This window comes from Amphiprion ocellaris, chromosome 10, assembly GCF_022539595.1.
Source record: "Amphiprion ocellaris isolate individual 3 ecotype Okinawa chromosome 10, ASM2253959v1, whole genome shotgun sequence".
Classification (NCBI taxonomy): Eukaryota; Metazoa; Chordata; class Actinopteri; family Pomacentridae; genus Amphiprion; species Amphiprion ocellaris.
Window position 1 is genome coordinate 30799765 of NC_072775.1, and position 21575 is coordinate 30821339.

At 40.9% G+C, this 21575-nt stretch overlaps 1 protein-coding gene across 3 annotated transcripts in view; it reads right to left on the reverse strand.

The window, feature by feature from the left end:
- Positions 1-21575, reverse strand: part of epc1b (enhancer of polycomb homolog 1 (Drosophila) b) — a 32515-nt gene that overhangs the window by 5775 nt on the left and 5165 nt on the right. The window contains exons 1-10 of one of the 3 annotated variants that reach the window (XM_023269100.3): positions 20549-20968; positions 12603-12762; positions 9101-9246; positions 8611-8817; positions 7267-7415; positions 6806-6953; positions 6266-6430; positions 5280-5369; positions 4590-4738; positions 3283-3716 (exon numbers count right to left, since the gene is read on the reverse strand). In XM_023269100.3, coding sequence (XP_023124868.2) covers positions 3283-3716; positions 4590-4738; positions 5280-5369; positions 6266-6430; positions 6806-6953; positions 7267-7415; positions 8611-8817; positions 9101-9246; positions 12603-12762; positions 20549-20701 — 1801 coding nt within the window. In that variant the 5' untranslated portion in view covers positions 20702-20968. Of the gene's footprint in view, positions 1-3282; positions 3717-4589; positions 4739-5279; positions 5370-6265; positions 6431-6805; positions 6954-7266; positions 7416-8610; positions 8818-9100; positions 9247-12602; positions 12763-20548; positions 20969-21575 lie in introns of those variants that run through there. The other 2 variants (XM_023269101.3, XM_023269102.3) reach the window with 2 other exon arrangements.

Here is a 21575-nt window from a genome sequence, read left to right on the forward strand (position 1 = left end):
AAAGGAAGAAGCTTAGAAACAGGAACATCTCTATTAAATATTGTCAAACAAGCCAACAAAGTAGTTTGCATGAATACACTCAGCACGTTTTCTGACAGAATTCTGGATTCTGAATCTGGAACAGATTCTCAAACACATGAATACTTTAGAAATTAAAACAACTCATCTGCTACAAAAATTTCAGCCAAATGGCGCTCAGCCCAGGTCAGGACAAGGTTTGTTAAGAACACACAAAGGCCTTGATTGAGTGAACATGATATGCGGCTCTTTAATGCGCTACGGCTATTTTTTAATTCATTTTTTTGCCAAATGATAAGCCACACTTGCTGTAGTGTATTTGACAACTCCAGTAGCCCAAACTAGACCATCACTGACTGAAGAAAACCTCAGCACCACTCAGGGCTTTAGAGAAGATACAACTCTGGTCAGGAATGTTCCTTTTTAGTGAAGAAAAATCAGCAAGTAGCTAAGTAAACTGTGCTGATAATTCTCCTTTTATTTCCTGCAGTGCCAAATAGTTATGCATAGACACAACAGCGGCTAAAACTCAACCCACACCTACTCAATATGCCTTGTTTGATAAGAGAGTAGCCAAGAAAAAAACTGGATCAGACTGGGAGAGCACAACAAAGATCTTAGACTTCAGTTGTGAAGCGGCTCCTTCAGCTCAGCAGAACCTGAAAACCTTGTGGTTGTTTTTTTTTTTTTGTTACAATAGAGGTGTTACTGCAGACTGTGTTGATGAGTAACCGGATCCTACACAGAGAAACGGACATTCTTACAATGAAAAATATCACAACTTGCAACATCTAGACAGGTTTTCTGATTAGTTTCTAGCAATGAGCATATGAGAGTGAAAGCATGGTGACGTTTTACAAATTACATGGAAGTTTAATAACCTGGTTCCTTCAGTGGGCTTTTAGGGCACACTTCAAATATTCCAGCTTTTGCTTCAAAACTATACCAAGTAAACAGAAATACGTTTCTCAGGCTGCATGTTTCCTCCACGAGACTATTTACATCCCACTTATTTATCATGTAGATAACGTAGTTTTTCTCAGCTGGTTTCCAATTGATCTCCAAGTCCCAGATTGCAGGGAATAATGTGGCCTTGAGCCTCAGTTCAATATGGATTTGCTTATTCCCTCTGTTCCTTTTAGTTCTCCGTTTTCACCAGATCTAACTCCTTGTCATTCTTTGAGCATCTCGGTTTGTCCTCTGGCAACATTTATGCTGAATGTGCTTCATGCTTATTTCTTGCAATCTGAAATGGCCTCATTTAATCAAAAATGCTACAGCCAGCACTGTTTACACACAATACCTTCTGTAGTAAAAGTTCTGCGTGAGTAACTCGTACACAAAGCATAAGTGGAGTTTGTTGGAACATCTTTCGTTCCTAACATCTGTATCCTTTAGATTCTTTGTAAAACTTTAAAAGATGATCAGGTTATTGAGAAAAATAAATAAAAAAACTGTTTTTCATTCACATCAAAAAACAGCTTGCAGCAATATCAAGACACCCTCCTCACAGCGATACCACTGGGGACCTGTGGCATTTAGTCTGTATTCAACACTCCACGCCTCTGTGTCCACACACCCCAACAAATCCTGTGCATCTCATGAATTTATTTATCAAATCCAGCTTTAATTGACACCTCGTGGACTGGGCGGTGTAGGAGGTGAAACTGTGCGAATGCCAAGCAACAGCTGTGCTAGGTGAACAAACAAAATGACTTTCACCGTGCAGCTGGAGGACAGAACTGACACTGGTCATGCAATTAAAACACTCCCCAAGCAAACTGAAGGAAACATGATCAACACAATCCAGAAAAAAAAGTGAGGTCAAAAAGAAGCAATCGAACTTGGGTATGCATCCTGAATAATTTCATGGGTGGATAGCTGCTAATTACTTCTGAGTGAGTGTGTTGCTGGAAGGTCCAAGATACAGTTTTTGGTTTCACGCGCCCAGGTTTCGTTGTCACCTCTCCAACACAATCAGGAAGAAGTACATTTATATTTAAGCTACTAGTCTTGAAGAAATACTTTTAAGCAAGAAACTCAGCAGCCACTAGACCTTGGTAACTCTTTTCTCCAGCAAAAATAATGTGTGTAACAACTGATCAGAGTATTATACCTCACTAACCTCGACAACAAACCTGAAAACATGGCTATATACCACATAGGGCTGAGGAATATAAAGCTCATTCCAGAATTGGAAAAAAATTTACATCCCACCCATCAAATTTCAAATAATTCATGTACAAAACACTAAAACATGCAGTTGTTGTGTAAATTTACCAGTCCTGAGACCAAATCTAAAAACAAACAAAAAAAAAACAATAGGAGAAATGAATATTTGAAAATATTTTTGAAAATATCAAACAATTCTGGAGTTCCCCCTAAAATGCCATTTTTCTCTTGTCCCACCCCCTGATGACCAAAGTGAATCTCAAGCAAAACAGTTAAAACTGAATTTCAATCTCCTTTTTTGTTATTTTTTTTCCATTGATGTCGCTTGCATTTTTTTAAATCAACATAATATTTTAAATAACAATTATTATACATGAACGTGTGTGCCCCAACAACCCTGTTAACATAACCTTTTTAGCTGGTAGAAGAAGAAATAAGTGAATAACATGAAACGCTGGCATTAACATCATCTCTTCTATTTTTCATATTTTATTAACACTGTCAGCCTTGATTGAATCTCACTCTACCTCATGCAACCTTGTTATGCATATTATCGGGATAAGACAAATTCTTTTTGCTTTTTTCCCCCCCATCAGTAAGTTTGTCCTCTTGGTCAGCAGTAACAGCTAGCTAAAGATCTAGCTTCTACTCCTGAGAAAAAACTAACATTAGCATGGATTAGCAACACTGTTACTGTGATTAGAGTAGGGTTAGCAAACAACAAATTAAACATAGAATAAAAATGGTACCATTGATGTGTAAGCTGAGCCAGTCAAGACTTGGATAGTTTATTACCTATTATTGATGAATATGGAGCACAAAACTGTAAAAGAGAAGGTTTATTTTTCAAAAATTTTGAAGCCCAAATGGCCTCCAATTCTGGAATGAGCCATAATTATTTTAAGATCATGAGAAAACCCTTTAAAAGAAGAACAGGCAGAAGAACGGTGACGCTACTGACGTGTTGCATTTCAAAGCAGCTGAAATGGTGACGTGCATCCCCAAGCTGCCATTGTTGTCAAGTATTTAAACCAACCTCAGAACAACAGAAAACAGCCACAGTGTGTATCAGAAAGCAGCGAGGCCACTTACCAGCAATGGGGGTGGGTGCAGGGACAACCCTCCCTGGGCGTTGGGAGCCATAGGGCTGTCCCCCAGCTGTGGAGGCAGAAACCGGGCGCTTCAGGCCTCGGCTCAACCTCCTGAATAGAGGGTGGGCATTGTCCAGCTCATGTAGTGGTAGTGTCCGTGGTCTAAAGTGCCTCCATCGGCACGACTTTATATTCAACAGTATCTGACTGAGGTCCGTGGAAGAGGGAGAGGATGGGGAAAGAGAGGAGTTGAAGGAGGAGGAACTTCTGTCCGAGGTATTTGTTTCTGAGGTACTGGCAAACTTGTCTGTGGCCGGCGAGCGTGAAGTAGTTGTAGGAGGAGGGGAAGAGGGGGAAAGAGGCAGGTCGAGCATTTCTGCATCCAGTCCGTGGAAAATGTTGTCATAGTCCGTGTATGCCCTGTCCAGCAACACCCTGAGAGATGAAGAGAAAGTCAGGTCATGTGCTCAGACACTGGGACTCATTTGCCAAAAAAGGGAAAACAAATTTTAACAAAAAAGCTTTTTACTCAAGCTTTTAAGGCCCTTCTCTTACAGGTCCATGTACTAGGACTGCCATCATCCATTATTATGAAACAGTAGGGTCATTCCATCTCTAACCATCAAATTTATGCTCAAGAAGCTCCAATTTATCAGAGTTTAACAGCATAAAATATGGATATTTACTGTGATGCTTGTAAAAACATCTTGCCAAGAGATTTATTTAAAAAAAAAAAAAAAAAAAAAGCCTATAGACTCACTTGGCATACTTTTCTATGCATTGAAATTTGGGGCTATGTTTGAATCACAATATTTCACTGCAACTCACCGATAATCCGAGAGCATCTGATCTATTTGTATAACTTCATAGATTCTGAATCAATGACATGATGAGAATTAACTGAAAATCTCAGGGTTTTATCTTCAATAGTTCCTAAGATGTTTTCATCAGAGCTTACAAATTCAAAATGCGAAAACAGGTTTCTTTAAATCATTTTTAAATATTATAATATACTTTAAATATCCATAGTTTGTGATAAGAATTAAAGTTTCCAAGCAAATCCGAGATGGTTGAGCAGACAGCCCCTGATGATGTGAAAACAGGCAATGCCAGAATTTAAGCAGTTCTTGTTGAACTGTTGGGGAGCAAAAGTTTCACAAGCCAGTAACAAAATATATTTACTCAAGATTTTTCCTACATGCAGGATGGCCCATTCTGAGCCAGGAAAAACCCTGGATTGTTGATCACATTGTTCTCAAAGCAAAGTACTGGCACACACACAATATGAAAACCAGGAGTTTAACCGACCTGCCGCCTCGTCCCACGCGGCGTCGAGCCATGCCCAGGCATCGCTTCGGCATGGTGAGTGTTGTGAGACTGTAGCGAAAGCGAGCTTCTGCCAAACCGCCCTCCCAGGGACCACACCACGGCCAGCTACCCACCCGATCCTGACGAGCCTGGACACAGACACAACAATGAAAATCCCCTTTTTCACTGCTATTCTCAGGGTGCAATATGTCTGACTGCTGCAATCCGTAACTGGTTGATTTAGTGGCTGAGGAACTGACACTCAATCTCACTGTAGAGTGAAACCAAAGCCCCAAGAATCGACTTAAACTTGTAAAATACCGTGTAAGGGTCTAATTCTAAATATTATATAAATTGATTTCTCCAGCTTGACAATGATTTAATAGCAAAAACTAATTTAAACTTAATGATTATCTATTATGCTTTGGTCTCACAATCAGTGTAATTAAGATGACAGAGATTTATTCCCATTTTAACAAGCAAGCAAAGACCATTAACTATGTTGGTGGGCGAGATTTTTGACTTTAGCACTACTGGACTGCATCAGGGGACCTATTTTTTAAGATCTGCATGTCTTCAAGGCAATATATATGTTCCTTTAATACATCACTATAATCGTGATTTATTACAGAACATGAGCCTCTAATTTGCTACAAACTCTGTGGATGTCCAAAAGGTTGTGTTCCTTACAGCATAGTACTGGCAGCCGGCCTTCCTGCGAAAGGCATAGGCACCATCTGGATCGTTCTCCTCCTCTGCTTCTGAAGAGCCTGAGTGCAGCTGTGGACAGAAGAGGTCAGAGGTCAGGGGAAGGTTGGTGAAAGTGCAGAATTTATAGTAGTGAAGCCAGAGTTTCTGCTTTTAATATCATTTTTCACCATGTGCTTTTGCAATTTTGAGCAGATTGGTCAGCACAAAGGGCAGAGCGCAGTGACAGCAGTAGAAATCATTGTCTGTTAAATCACTCCACTAGTGGAGGTGTGGAGAAGGTTGAAACTGCAGTGCTGAGTGGCTGCCAAATGGTGAAGACACACTGTAACAGAGGAGAAGAGTCTAACTATGGACTCTTTGTTGGCTGAGCACTGTGAGCGGGGAGGGAGTGTAGACCTGAATGACAGAGCTCAAATAGGAGGGAGCTGTTTACATTCTAGTCTTGAATGGAAGTGTCAGAGTTCTGAATTTTATGCGGGCAGCAACTGGAAGCCAGTGAAGTGATCTGAACAGCAGGGTGATATGAGCCATTTTTGGCTGGTTGAAAACTACATGTGCTGCTATATCATTTTAGCAGTTCAACTTTCCTTGTCTCACTAATTTACAGAGAAGTGCAGTGGACTTTCCTACCCTTCCTGTTGTGCAGAAATCCAACCTGCTCAGCAAGCTGTTTTTTTGTTTTTTTTTTTAGTTAGGTAGCCAAGTAACCTTATCAGCACATGATAGCTGTTGCCACTTAAAAAACTGAATTTAAGAAATCCATTTAGAGGAAATAATGAAAAAGGCAAGACACAAAAACACTCATCTATAGGAACAAACAGTATTACAGGCAGAATTCACTTCAACACACCCAGAAAAAAAACATCTAAAAATAGATTTCATTTGACAAACTGTTAATTTTTGGCAGTTTGAGTTTGCTTGGCTCTGCATGAATGACCTCCTGTGTTTGTTTAGCGTGCATGTACCTGGGAGAAGGACTCGTCATCCGAGCTGGGGAAGTCATATTGGTTCAGGTCCTTGGCGTTGAAGACAACAGGACCTGGATGGTGAGGGGTGCCTGACGAAAGAGGGAGCACCTTCTGCTTCTTCTCGTACTTCCTCTTCTGCCGGGGAACTTCCGTCTTCTCGGGCTAGAAGGAGAGAGGAGATATTAAGACACTGCAGCACACCTTCAGAGACAGCTGTCCTAGGCCAATCCTTAATCTTGCGCAGTACTCTTCTTAAAACATCCAGAATATTACCTTTTCAAAATGGCCTATTTTCACTTAAATTTCTTGTATTTTAAGCAGGTTAGTGTCTAAAATGTGTGTGTATTGTGGTTAAAAATGCACATTAACTTCTACTATACCCAAACAAAATTTTAATAGAACACAAACATACAATTGTGAATGAAAACTTTGAATTTTGCCCAGAAATTACTTCAATTTATGTGCAATCAGATATTTATAGATTACATTACATTTTGCAAATACCATCACAGTTTAGTTCCACATAGAAGGCCTCACCTTGGACTTGTAGTCTTTGAGGTCCATGTGGTCCTGGTGTCGGTACTGGTTAGTTAGTGGGACCAGGGGAATGATCTGCGGCCTGACCAGCGCCCGTTCAGCCAGAACCTCTGCCATCACCTCACCACCAAAGTCTGACATGACATTTCTAGTGAAAAAAAAAAAAGAAGCACAGGAGATTCGTTGACGAAAAAGGGTCGTAAAAACACAGACGGATCAACTGTCTCCACATTTCAGATTCTTGAATTTTGCACAGTACTTTCTGTCCTCGAATGACAACAGTGGAAAAAGGTGTCAAAAAGCAAAGCGTCCTACAAAAAAGGAGCTTCAACTTTTCTTTTATCACAATTTAACACGCTCTCATAGTCGCTCACCTTTCTCCTTTACAGTGTCACCCTCCATGTCAGCCTGCTATCAAGCCATTTTATTTCTCAACTAATGCATTATTTGTGCAGGCTTACCTCTTCTCGAAAATCTCCAGTGTGAGGTGCAGCAGCTCTCTCTTGCTCTTTTCCCTCCTCTTGATCATTTCCAGGATGGTGACGGCTCGGCTGAGATCCCGACGGAGCTTCAGCATCTTCTCATAGGACGCCTCGTCATTCTTACGATTCTGGGGGTTGAAGGAAAACAGAAAATAAAACAGCAATACTTATTAACAACAAGTGACATGAAGTATAACTTTAGCACCTGAGCGTTGTGAGCTCCATGCTGATTTATAATTATAACTGTGCCATTTGCAATTAAAATAACTTTCAATTACATTTCAATTATGTTAACTAAAAGCTGAAATCAACATCTGGACATTTTTTTGAACAGTTATAAAGTTGCTTGGAAAAAACACAAAAACAGGTTTGAAGATGATAAAGGTAACATTCTTTCAATGACCGCTTGGTAGCATATACATCCTTCAAATGAGGGTTGAGAGCAAACTATAGTCTCATGAAGTCACGATTCTCCACAGTATTCAGCTCTTAAACATCATTAAATTAGAAAAATAACGAGCTAGAATTGCTGTCAAATTAAAACTATTTTAAATAAGCACAATGTCATCACAATTTAATCCCTGCTGTGGGTTAGAAGTGTAGTTTATGATCTTTTTTTAATTAAGTTCATGCAGTGATCCATCCCCAGCATTTCTGTTATTCATCAGTTCAAAGAGAAGCACAGTTTGTGGAGCAGACAGAACAATTTAAAAGCAGACTAGATCGCACACTTCACTCTTTGGGGACAGACAGCATTAGTAAAAGCTGCACCAACTGTCTGACACCACGTTTCACCGGCAGTCTGCCACTGAATTCAGGTGCTAGTAGAGCCCGACACATTCTTCTTTTGTCAGTCAGTCACATTGAGGTACAGAGAAGTCTAAATCACAGGTTTGGCATGTCTACTGTTAACAGTACAACAAAACAGATCTAGCTAATCTGACCATGTCTGACAAAAGACAATGACACAGTGAAATTTAATCACTGTGTGAAATTTATGGAGGAAACCGGCCAACCATGGCGAGATATTTCCTGCAACAGTGCAATACACTGGCTAACAGAACACACAGATATATACATTTTCACACAAAGAATCTCTAAATCCCACAACAATCCCCGCATCAGAGCAAACCAAATTGAAAATCTATCAATACTCAACCGACAAATTCCACTTAATAAAAGAAACAATGTGCAAGGATCTGAATGTTTAGAAGAAAACCTTTTGTGTTGAAAAAAACACCCAGGACTTTTAACTGCAGAGGGATGGATCTGGTATAAACAGCAGTCACATGCAAACTACCTAGAAAGAGCGAGACTACTCACCTTCCTAGTTTGCATCTTTTCGGTGCGCCGTCGGAAGGCCACGTAGGGGTCACTGGTGCTGGAGCCGTCTCGTTTCTCCTGCTTGACGTTGGGGATCAGAGAGTTGGCTTTGCTGTTTTTCCTCTTGCGGCTCCAGTAGTCGAAGACCTCCTTGATGAGCTCGTCGTCCTCCTTCAGCAGCAGTTTGGCCTCAGGAAGACTCACAAGCTAAGAGGTATTGACAGGAGATGCATTTTGATGAATAAGATCAGAAGCTACACAGCAGTGAGGGTGCCAAATGTGTTAACAAGGCCTTTAGTGCTGATGCTATCTTACGAAAAACAGTTTCAAAGTTGTGTTACCAAATTATTACGTAGAATCGTCGCTTCTGAAATGTTGGGTTTCACTTTTTGTAACAAAGCTCACTGTGTGTTGATGTGTAGGCTATTTTCATGGGCCTTTAATTACAGCTGACTGTGTTTGGAGGCAGATGGAGACAAACGGCGCTGACCTGCTGTCCACTGCCTTTCTCCAGCCGGTCAATCATCTCCTCAAACTGCAGGAAGCTGATCTCCATCTTCTTTTTCAGCTTGATGACAAAGGCCTCATCGTCTGAGTCCAGGTCGTAGTCTGGCTGCTCTGTGTCCAAGCTGAAAGCTGCAGGCGAAAGGTAAAATTCATAAGTAAAAGGCACCGCAGGCAGCATTAAGAAACATATAGCCAGTTTCTAGTCAAGTTCACATGACCTCACAGTCAATTTGAAACACCAGAGTCTGACTTTTAGTGATCTGAGTATTGCGAGAACCACAACAAGCTTTTATCCATGAAACAAAAGCAGAAAGCACATTTTCTATTAGCTGACAGCAACCTAAGGCTACTGTGTTGTGATGATTTTAAATGCAGATGCTTGTGTTTCAATGACCGTCAAACGTACTCTGTAGCTGAAGTGGCATTCAGTAGTCAATTATTACATTAACCAGAAACTTCTTTAGAATTTCAAAGCAGAAAGTAGTAAAAATTCAGAGATTCAATGTTTTTTCGTTTAAATAGTTTTTGGTCTCTTTCTCATCTATGAACCGAATCTCTTTGGGGTTGAGGACAGGATAAGGACTTTCAGGATGTCACGTTGGGCTTTGGGAAACATCGATTACAATTTTCCACCATTTTCTGACATGTATGGACCAAACAACCAATCGATTAACTGAGAGAATAACTGGCAGGTTAATCGTCAGAGAAAATAATTGTTAGCTATAGCCCTAAAGCTAGAATGAGACAGTCAGATGAGCAAAAACAACAGAGAGAGAGTATGCTGAAATTTCAAAATCCAACATACATCGTCTTAGTAACACTGTGTCCACCACAGAGGCACAGTTACATGTACCCAACAGCCCATATTTAGAACTGTTCATTAAATTATTCATACTTTATGTATGACTATTTTAAAGGAGTTTTCATCACTGCCTTTGGATCAAAATGCAGCCTGGCACAGGAAAGGGAATTTGTCAAACAGAACAACAGAACATTAAATGTGTAGCTGTTAACACCAGATGACGCTGATCAAATTGTTTAAATACTACGAACAACAAAACAGATTAATCATATGAAGTGATTACATGTGCATTTAAATTTGTTGTTGGTCAAACTCAAAATGTAAATGATGTTCATCCTTTTGTGATATAGCCACAGTATTATCACTGGACAAAGCAGATGGTCCAAACAAGTGATGCCTGATTGTAGAAACACACAATCATGACAACCCGCAACAACGTACAACAGCTCTGATCCAAATAAAACACTGACTGCAGTATTGAGGCAACAGAAAGCTGAGGGAAACAGTTCCCTCTATAAAGCCTGACCTGGATGTCTGAGAATCTATTGTTACGCAGTTTGGGATGAATACTGTTTGAATGGTGCAGGAGTACAAAAGGGATTTTTTGCAGGCTACAGAAACCGCCTACGCTTCAACTTAACATGCAGACAACATGGACGTGTTCCCAAACGCTTATGACGGAGCCCCGCTGAACCACCTCAGAGTAAAAATGTTCGTTTGAAAAGAACTACACGTAAAATAACTCAGTGCACCTGAACCTGTGATGTTAGAGTCCAGGCATAAACATACCAAAAACATGCTGCAGCTCCTCTCCTCAATTGCCAACACAGGACGAACAGCACACAGTTAATGAGAATAAATGAGCGCTTTAAGAATACAGTTCGACCAGCAGCTGTTGGACATGATGGTTGGGGAGGCGCTGGATGATAATTTAAGGCTTAATTGCACCAGATTTGCCCTTTTCAGACAACTGGAAGGAATGACTGGAACTAATGAGCAGTAAAGATTATCTGGGTGTTTGTTGTGGAGTGTTTATACAGGAAATTGCGCCCATCTCTCCCACACTTTTTTCAGTTAAGGCATTAATTGCCATTTAAACATTAGTGCCACTTAATCCATTTCCATTCTCGATAACAATGCTGCCCAAGTTGACCCCCGCAACACGGATCAGATTCACATCAATGTGTTGGCCTCAAGGGCGAGACTGACCCAACACCAGAGAATTTAATGCAGTCTACATTAATGTGTATTTGAAAGCTAATAATGCAAACACGTCAGTAAAGTTTCCTGACAATCTGGTGTGAACATATTCCTGACTTAACCAAGACAGTCCTGTCCAATCATGTCAAATTAATTTAAATCAACACACTTCCTGTCTAACGCTAATCAACAGCCTGAAAACTCACAGCCAGTGGCGCTTATGTTTTAATTCAGCAGTGGTGTGTCTCAAAGCAAGAACGCTGCCATGTTTGCCGAAATCAAATTAAGCTAGCTGCCATCAACCGTGCACAGCTACTGTACTTGCAATTATTGAAGAAACAATATCCAAGTCAAACACGCAGGTTTGCTGCTTCACCTATAAAATGAGAACAACGGTTTAGATTTAATTAAAGCAAGTCGCTTTGATCTTGAGATGCCAATTGAGTACGACAGATGGGACATATGGTTATTGACGAGGGCAAAACTGCAAGCTCGCTCTCCGTTTCTCATTTTAAAATTCAGCATCTTTGTGCACCAAGTAAAATCACAGGAGGTTTACAGACAAAACAACACAGATGAAACAAGACAACATACTGTATTTGTAGGGTTTTAGATATTTTGGTACAAACACTACACCTTCAAGAGCTAAAAAGGATCTAAGCTGAATTTTTCACACGTTTCAGTCTAGACCTCTGAGAAAACCCTGAAATTAGTCCGACAGCAGTTTGACAGGACAAAACATCTGCCATTTCAGCTTTCAACTGATAACAGTGTCTGTGTTTAGGGTACAGCAAATTGCTTTTCTTTGAGAAACAATCGTGGCAACTACTTGTGACACACACCAGGTTACTGAACTAAGCAATCTAGCAAACTCATTTCCTTTGATATCATTACTGAACTAGGCCATCTGACAAACTCATTTACTCTGACAAACACAACAACTCAGTAAAAGCTCAGAGAACATGTGCTTAAAGCCAGTAAATGGACAAATAGCGGTCAGAAACAAGACGTGTCCTTCACAACCTGTGAGCCTGTGAGTTACTGAACGGGATCATTTTATAACCTTTTATGTGACAATCAACGTTCCGTATCCAGGAAACCTCAGCATTGACTGTTTCACTTTTATACAGCTTGGGCTTAAATATCAGCTAAGGTCATCTTTTCTGTTAGTCATAGGACACAAACTCTTAATATAGCCCAAGAGTTAATATAATCAAATGATACAAGTCTGAAGCGACTATTTTCAAAAGAAAAAAAACAAAAAAAAAAAAAAAAATCAAGTGCACTGATCTGAAATCCTCTACTCATTACTGTGTGCAATTTTGGTCAACAGCTCCCGAGTGTCATTTAAAGCATACAAAATAATTGAGGGGAACACTATTATAGCCCAAGGAGCACAGCCGAGGTCCCCAATCTGCTACATCACGCTCATCTTCTCCGCTTTCTGCATCACATATTTTGCCATTAGAAAAGCCTCACTTACGCTGTATGTGAATTAGCTGCTTTGGCATCTTGTAGTCCCCAGGGTAGAGGGAGTCGTAGTAGGTGATGTTGCTCTCCGCCTCGGGGACTGGGATGACCATGTTGTCCCGCTTCTCGCCATAGACCTGCTGTGCCGAGATGGCCCGCTGGAGATGGTGTTCCTACAGATACATAGATGGAGGTGAGACAAATGGACCGCAAAGCATGGTTGTAGTCTTTTCAAAAGCATCAGGCTCACATGAAGCCAGCATACAAGATAAAAAAAGATGCATTTCCTGAAGCGGAGATAAAAGCAATAAAAAAAAAAAAAAAAAAAAAGATTTTAGAACCAGTGTAATACAGTATGATATTCCCTAGGTGAGTGCATTTTGCCATTAATAAAAAAGATACTGAGTTTTACAAATTCTCCAAGAATTGAAGCGACCTAAAACTGTATAAACCATCCTGGCATACAAATAAGACCAATATTGGCTCACTGTAAACACATCAGTATCACTGTGTTGGCTGAAGTTCAGATGAAGAACATGTGCAGATTTCATTAATCTAACACATTCTGCATTTTTAGTTGAGCTTTGTATGTATTCTGGTCACAATTTGAGAAGAAAATTATCTTTGAGATCCCTATAAAGGCAACTTAGAGAGGAATATACAGGAATGGTAATCAAGAATTGGATCCAAACCAGTTCCAAACTCTGTTCTCCATCAGAATAAAACGTCTCTGAGCTTTTCCATTCTTTTTATCAACACCAGTATATTTTTCCTACAGATGTGCACATCAAAGCAATGATGTCAAACCCCTCTACAGTTAAATGTAGTTACAACAGCGGACATTTTCTACACCTGAGACACATGTACATCATTTGCTTCTGCTGTAAATACACTGTGTTCAGACTGGGAAATAATAAAACAGTTGGGTCAATATCAAAAACCTTTCAAGATCCAGGTGTATTTCCTCACACGCAAAAAACTGATCAGGAATCAATAATGAATGGGACCAATTAGCAGATAATGGCATCGGAATCAATACGATTGTGTCAATTCCCATCGCTGCTTGTCAGCCACCAGGGCGCGAATGAGACAATAATTGTTGAGGGTGAATGAAACGGCTTATGCCCATCAGTTAATGCAAGCATGACTTACCTAAAGCTACACTTCATTTAAAAGATTTAGTTCATATGGAACCTCTAAAGAGCAAAGCAGCAAAGGATGAACCCTGCAACAAACTAAGCAATCCATGACAACAGCTTACAACTTAAGCAACATCTGCAACAAAGTAAAACAACACCAAGCTAAAACACGTCTGGTATACTTCATCGATGATTCATGCAGATGTTAAGTTTGTAAACATTCAAACTGAGATGCAGGAGGCAACTGACGAACATTTGGCATCAAGATCTTATGACTCGCTCTGAAAAAACACCACGTAGAGGAAACACACAGGACTGATAGTAAAAACAGAGCGAGTTTGAACAATTCTCCCTATTATCATGTAGTCAGTGAAGCCAATCTCTCTGCACATCTGCTGTCAATAACCAGTAATTTGGCCAATTTTACCAGAAAGACAAAAAACGTGAACAACCGTATTGTGAATTCAGCAGCATTAAAACAGAGCACATGTTATGACAGGTAGCAGGAGAGAAGGTGTCTAAATACACACAAAAGTAGTTGTGCAGCTAACAAATTAACTATATAATTGAAAAATCATCAATAATAAACTGACATTTACAGAGATTCAGAAGCATGCACCAAAAACAATCAGGCAGCAGTGAATCGTCTCACAGCTGGATGCTTTCAGATGAGCAGGTTAAACATGGATCAGACTGTACCGTGTGCTTGTCAGGATTGTCAACTGGAAATGATTACAACCAGGCTAATTAACTCCTGATAATATTCCTTAATGTCAGAAGTAAAAACAACCAAAAACAATCGATTTCCACGTGCTAAGTCGATAATCAATCTGTCAGTCATCAAGAAACTGAAAGACAACCAAATTAGAAACACCTGACACCATCCTCCAAGGTACACTTTTGAACGATGAATCTATCAGTTTGTAGGCTTAAATTTCAATAAATGCAAGAAATTCCTGGCTGGTCTTTGAATGAGAAGTAGGATCTGGGCAGGAATCTAAGCTGCCACCCAATCACTATCATTTACGGAGCATAAACAATGAGGGGAAACTTGACACCGTTTTTGCCTCCAACATTTTGTCATTTAGCCGTATCTACCTGCCACCAGCGACACGAGAGCCTGCTGTTGCCAAGCTTGCTGAGGGGGAATATGCTGGAAGGCAGGCAGACAGGCTGCAGGGCTGACTAACCGGTTTGCTGGCGGGCTGTTTGTCTGAACAGTCCCAGTCAGTCGTAGTAGTAGACCCCTTTGGCCCAAATCTGGGCATTGAGCCACTGGCAGGCAGTCTGTCAACAAGGCAGCATGCTGCCGGCCTCGTACAGCAGCTCTCTGGAGAGAAGGTGTGTGTTTATTGTTTTCCCTGCGGCTGTCAGACACACAAGGGTAGCGGGGAGGAGGCGGCGACATGGGGAGGATATTTATGCCTGGGGAAGCTAGACAGTGAGTGAATGAGTCAGAAAGAAAGCGAATGTGTGCATATGTGAGCTTAACAGAACAAATGCAGCACTGTGAGAGCGCCACTGGTCCGTTATGAAAATCAACCGACTCTACCTCATGCCAAAACAATCACTAGTAAGTCAGTCATGGCACAGTTACTGTTACAGGGAGGAAGTATCGAACAGCTGCATTCACATTCATCCCTTACAGTCAGCACTGTAAAACAGAAGGCCGTATCAATATGATTCTAAACTTAACAAAATTTGACACCTGCAGCTGTTCCCCTGGTCAAATGAATTTATATTCATATGCAGTCAGACTCCTGACTGAAAGTGTCTCTCCTCTCGTATGCCAACATATGTATGCAGAATAAACTTTACAATCCATGGCTACAAATAACAAATATTTGTGGTTATCTTCTTTCTTCAGTTGCGTAAATTTTAAAATACATTAAATGCATGAATACATTGATAGAATTTATACGATAAAATCTAATGTATTTCTATAATCTTGCTGTAAATTATACCTCTTTCACTACCAGCTGCACAGCATTCTGGTTTTTCTACCAGTCTTTAGAAATTTAGAAAGAGGGAAATACATCTGGATAAGCCACTCAACTACCCATTATAGGGTATTAATCTTTAAAATGAGAGGTTTTGCTTTTATCAATATATAGGTGCAATTTCTGAACAATTAACAGTTTACAAGCCATATTAATATTATAATATCCTAGAGGCTTTACTGCTTAGTGTTTCACATCAACTAGAGTTTGTCTTAATGTAAGCTTACATGATGGCAAGGAGAAAAGGATGACAGCCTACAAGAAGATGAACATAAGGAGGGCAAACTGCTTTCACTGTGTTCAATCAGTTAAGCGTGAAGCTTCTGTGAAAGACGCAAAGCAACGATGAACACAGCAGAAAACCAATTTTCTCTACGCAAGTAAGCAAGCTTTTCAATGCTAAATGCTTTTTAAACCAGAAGCCTTGACATTGTCACCGAGACCTTGAAGAAGCAAAGCCATGTTCTACCGCATTCAGTGCATTCTATACCGTTCCATATGGTCATGTATTATTTCATACAAAACACAACAGCTGACAAGAATGCCTCCAAGTTTCTACCACTGCCATGGTAATTGATGCAGCTTTTGTTGCTTAATTTATTATTCATGCACTTCCACAAAAATGCAAAATAGCCTATGAAAACGTGACACACACAAAAACGAGAATCCAACATTATTAATTCCACAGGTGATCACACAACTGGCTTTCAAGTCACAACTAAGCTAGCTTGATGTTGAAAATGACCAAAATTTCCAAAGATATCTCCAAAAAGCTCAGAGCCAGACACACCAAAGGAAACTGGCATATCAAAAACCTCCGAAAATCACCTGAAAATTGTGAGTAACAGCTTAGTCTTTCTGTCTGCCTCCAATTTGTATGGACTGACTTAGCAAACTGTGCATCATAACTACTTCTACACAATATAAAACAATCACACTGAATTTCATCCCTGTTACTAGCAAAATGTAACTAGTGCTCATGGCTACAGTAACTTTGCAATAAAAACAAAATTTAGGATACCAGGAAAGTAAACTTTATAATTTTCAATCTTCACGATATCATCATGATATTTGCATTCTTTCCTGCCATCTTCAGTCTACTGTATTAAATCCATATTATTGTTTCCAACAGCACTGTGTTAATCGACACCATTTGGAATTTTGGGAACAACAATATCCTATACAGCCTGTGCTACACCTCAGGCAAGAGCTTATATTTTACATTTACTGCGCCATGTGGTCCTGCGATCTGTTCTGAGATGCAGCTACACCCTAAGCCACAGAAGCTGCTGAGGACGAGCCTTTCAGTTTTATTCTCGGCGCTTCCCCAAGGCGCCTGCATTCAAAACTGCAAACCTTAACACGTTCAACCTGTCTGTAGCATTTGCTCTGACCTCCTGTGTGCTGGTACACTTGCGTAACCTTCATGTTCTCATGCAATTCCCACTGAGTCATTCCCCCAACGAAGGCCTAAACCTCCCTCCACGTCAACTTGCTCCGGCCTTTTCCCACAATGAGGGAGAAACTCATAAAACCAAACAGCCTCGAGCAAAAAGCACGTCAGCTGCCAAACCTAATCAAGCAATGTGTTTGTTTACTTTCCCGGGCCGTGGCCATTTGCCTGACAATAAATAGATTCAGATTGAGGTGAACAGTCAAACGCAGAGCACTGAGCTGACACCCTCACACACTTGTACTTTTGCTTTCTCACATATACACACCAGTCCAGAAATAGCCTTCTAAAATGACCACATCGATCACTGTCAGGTCTGCTGAGCCAGCCAGAGCCTCCCCCACCTTCTCCAGTCTCGCCTCTGACGGCTACTGTCCCAGACACTGTAAATGCCACTTAATGTGATGGACAGCCGCAGGAGATAGTCTAGTGGGGCTGTCGAGGGATGCACAGCTACAGTACAAAAGTAGTTTTATGCACTGCATGGGAGTGGGCGATTTTTGTAACACCCAGTTTAAGTGAAGTGGGAAATTAACGGAAGCCATCAGACTGTGCTTTTGGCCGTGCTCAGTAGATTCAAACTCTGCCAGGCAGTTTGTAAAGTCACACACTGTGAATTGAGCAACTTTCCATTCCACAAATTAGTATTGCTGGGAAAATAAGATTGAGGCAAAGTAAGTTTTTCTAACTTGAGTGTAGGCCCACAGTTGTACAATAACACAGTAAAACCAATTTATCACAAAATGGGAACACATATGCTCCTCCGTCTATGCGCCACAGACTGAAAAATCCTCCAGTTCACTGGTCAGTTTCAGGAGTTGGTCCAACTGAGGCTTGCCGTGCTGGCAGACTTCTATGGAGTTGTACGGACAAAACTGCCTGGAGGGTGGTGTTAATTTCCCCACACTGCCCACAATCACATCAATACAACAATGTCAACAGTAAAAGGAAAAGTGAGAAACGGCTGACACAGGCTACTTTCAATTTCACGCATGCAGGCTGCACAGACTTTGGACAGGTGACATGGCCCACATTCCCACCCAGCAAGGTCACGCAGTGAGAAACTGGTGGCCCGCCAGAATGTGTGTCTGTTGGTGTGTGTTTAAGTACAAGAACTGTGTCTGGCAAAGAGACAAACACAACAGATGCCTGTGGGTTCCCACCAGGGCCGCAGACACTGACCTCACTTTCACCCAAATGTAAACACAAGACAAAGTGTCTGGCCCAAAACAAACAAGCCACACGTGCTGCAGGAATTTTAGCAATGACGGCTCTTTAGTCAAGCCACGCAACATATGCACAGCCTGTAAATTACAAAACCACATGTTGGACTGAGATATGACAATCGAAAGACAAGTCAAACAGTTACAGAGAAAGTAAATCTTTTGCACACTAAATGGTTCAGTGAGCAGAGACAAACACAGTGGAGCAAAGAGCTTAAACCTACAAGTTGCACTGAGCTGAACAGCTCCCTGTTAAAAGCTTTCTATTAGAGAGAGTCAGGAAGTGCAGCGACACCACAACATTAACCATGCAGACCACTCAGCGCTGAGTGGGTTGTCAGTGTGGTCATGGTGGTGGCAAGTGAAACATGAAAAGCTGGTGTTTTCTTAGAACACTTTCAGAATTGTGCTGAAAATCAATTCTGAGCTTTCACTTAGTGGGTCAAACCATGTCCAGAAAGGTCAGGCGCTATTCCCACTGTAGATCAATGACTTTCCCAAGAGAGTGCCCCCCGCCCCCTCAAAAAACACTCACATTTACACTACAACTTAGTTCAAATGGTATCAGCTACAATATCTACTAGCACTGATTCAAAATACATTTCCATCTCAAGTCTGACACAGGAATTCATAACAGACAGCTCCAAACACTAAGCGGTTGGCACACAGCAGGCCTTGGCCTACCTCTTATAATAATATGACTGTTACATAACCGAGCACTCCAGCTGAGCGGAGCAGACTTTGAAGTGACAGCAACCCCCCTACTTCCCACCGCCCTGGTCTCCTCCAGAGCGCCACGTGCCGCTGGTCTGCCAGCCTGCTGTGCCATCTGACACACTGAACCCATGACACCCAGCCTCCACAAGGCTGGCTGCAACACACTTGCAGTGAATAATAAAAAGTATCCACTGCAGACGCCCGTAGTGATATTCCCCATTCACTTGCTCTTATATTTAAACATCAGTCGAGACTGCTGGGTCAGCTACAAAGCAGAATCCTTGGAGAAGCCGGTATGCTGCCTAATGGAAGCAGAATAAGGGCCTCACTGTGTCAGGCTGTTGTATAATAAATGACATGAAAAGAAGAGAAGAACAAGAAAATCCCCAAAGGTTGTATCTAGTTAACAAACACCCCCTACATCGTACAGAATCATCGCACCACTATGGGATAAAGGTGAAGTGGGAGGAAGATTTTGTTTCTGTACCTGCCTCGTCCATAAACCTCACAAAAAAAACACAATTTTCTCTGTCCAGATAAAAAGCCAGAGCACAAGAACTAGTTAAGAGTAGTCTTGTTTAGATTTTTAATTACAAAATGTGGCATTACCTGGACTATCCATTGTCAATACTTGGGAATCAGAATGCTTAGAGAAAAACAGCTTTCATTAAAAAAAAAATACTCAGTGTAAAGAAAACAAAGGTTATTATATTTAAAAAATCTCAGTTTAGCAGAAGATTAAACACCACCTGTGTGACAGCTACACAAACAGGATATTAAACTTAATGTTTATTAAGATAACTGAATGACAAACACTATATACACACAGCCTCTATAGAATAAACATGAGGGTCTGTATCCTAAGGAGACGAGTCCATGACATTAAGTAGTAACAGCAGAATGTACCTTCAACCAACACAATGCTGTGAGCAAATAAACATGCACAAATACATATATATTTTAATCCATTCAAGATGAGATTTCCCCCCATGCATGGCAGCAGTGTTGACATTTCTGTCTGCTAGTGGCACAGATGCCACATAATCTGAAACCACTAGCTCCCCCTTGCCCTGGTCCTCTGCAATTACGCCAACACAAGGCCCGATCCTGACAGACGAGACAAAATGTCGGAATTGCTGAAGTCACATGACTCCTTTGTACTCAGAAAATCACCTCACGCATAAACATGCCGGCAAAACCGGGCGATTTTATCCAATAACGCCTCGGTGGGTCCCCGCGTTACCCAAACATCCATCCGAGTCCCGCATATGCGCCGTTTGCGAAAGAAATCCGTCGTGTTTCTCCTGAGAAAATTGGCGGCCATTTTGTTAAAGCTTGCGCAGAAAAAAAAAGAGGGACGCCTGTGATCATGTAGAAAATAAAACAAAACGCATATTTTCACATTTTCTCAAACGGTTAAAGCATACCGATTCCTCTTCTTTCTCCATCCCCGTAGGCATCTGCGGCACTGCCCGGTTAATTGATGCATATTCGTGTAGGTCGGGTAAATCCTCACAACGGAAGACGGGTAGTGGCTTGGAAGCGTCCAGCGCCCGTGCCCGAAACGACAATTTACTCATTTTTCACAATTCGAGATGCAATATAAATCTATCCGATCTCCTAATATTCACAACGGTACCGAGTGGAGCTTTCATGGATGTTTCTGTGCGGTTAGTCTCTACTCTAACGTTCGAATGGTGGTAGCTTGTATTTAGGGCGTCGCCAACGGAGCCGGGGGAAGGCCCGGATCTTGGTCGCTCTCTCTCGGACTGTTTTTTTCCGACGCTCCGCTCCCTACCGTTGGTTCAGTGCGCCATGGACAACATGGCGGACATTTAAAACTCTTTTGCTCTGTTTCGCTCGGAGCGGTCCAACCCCCAGTTCGCGGACCGACCATTCCCACACGGTCCCGAGCGCTTGCGCGTTGCGGGGGTGGGGGGAAGGGGGCATTTCTTGCAAACTAACTCCTCTCCGCACATACACAATAAATTATTGAAATAAACACCGGGCACGGCCGAACTATACTCCGCCACAATTTGATCTGTTTTTTCTAAAGTGCAAATTAAGATGCATACATAAAAAAATAACAGTTAAATATAAAAAAAGTTAGATTTGTTATAATTGAGGGAAATTATTAAATTAAGTAAAATCAGATAAATAGTTACAATTTCTAAATACAAAACAAACAAAATCCACCTTTATATTTTTGCAGTATTGAAAGGCACGAAATATATAAAAAATTAATAATAAGTATACACTATAATATGTATATTTATTCTTGCTTTTATCTTTATTCTTGTATTTGCACATACATGTGTAAATATTATTTTTATTTATTTATTTTATGTATCTGTTTTCTATTGCTTATTTTTGCAATGACTTTAGTTTTTGTAGCTATTGTTTTGCAATTACTTTATATTCTGTAATGACTATTTTTTTGCAATTACTTTATTT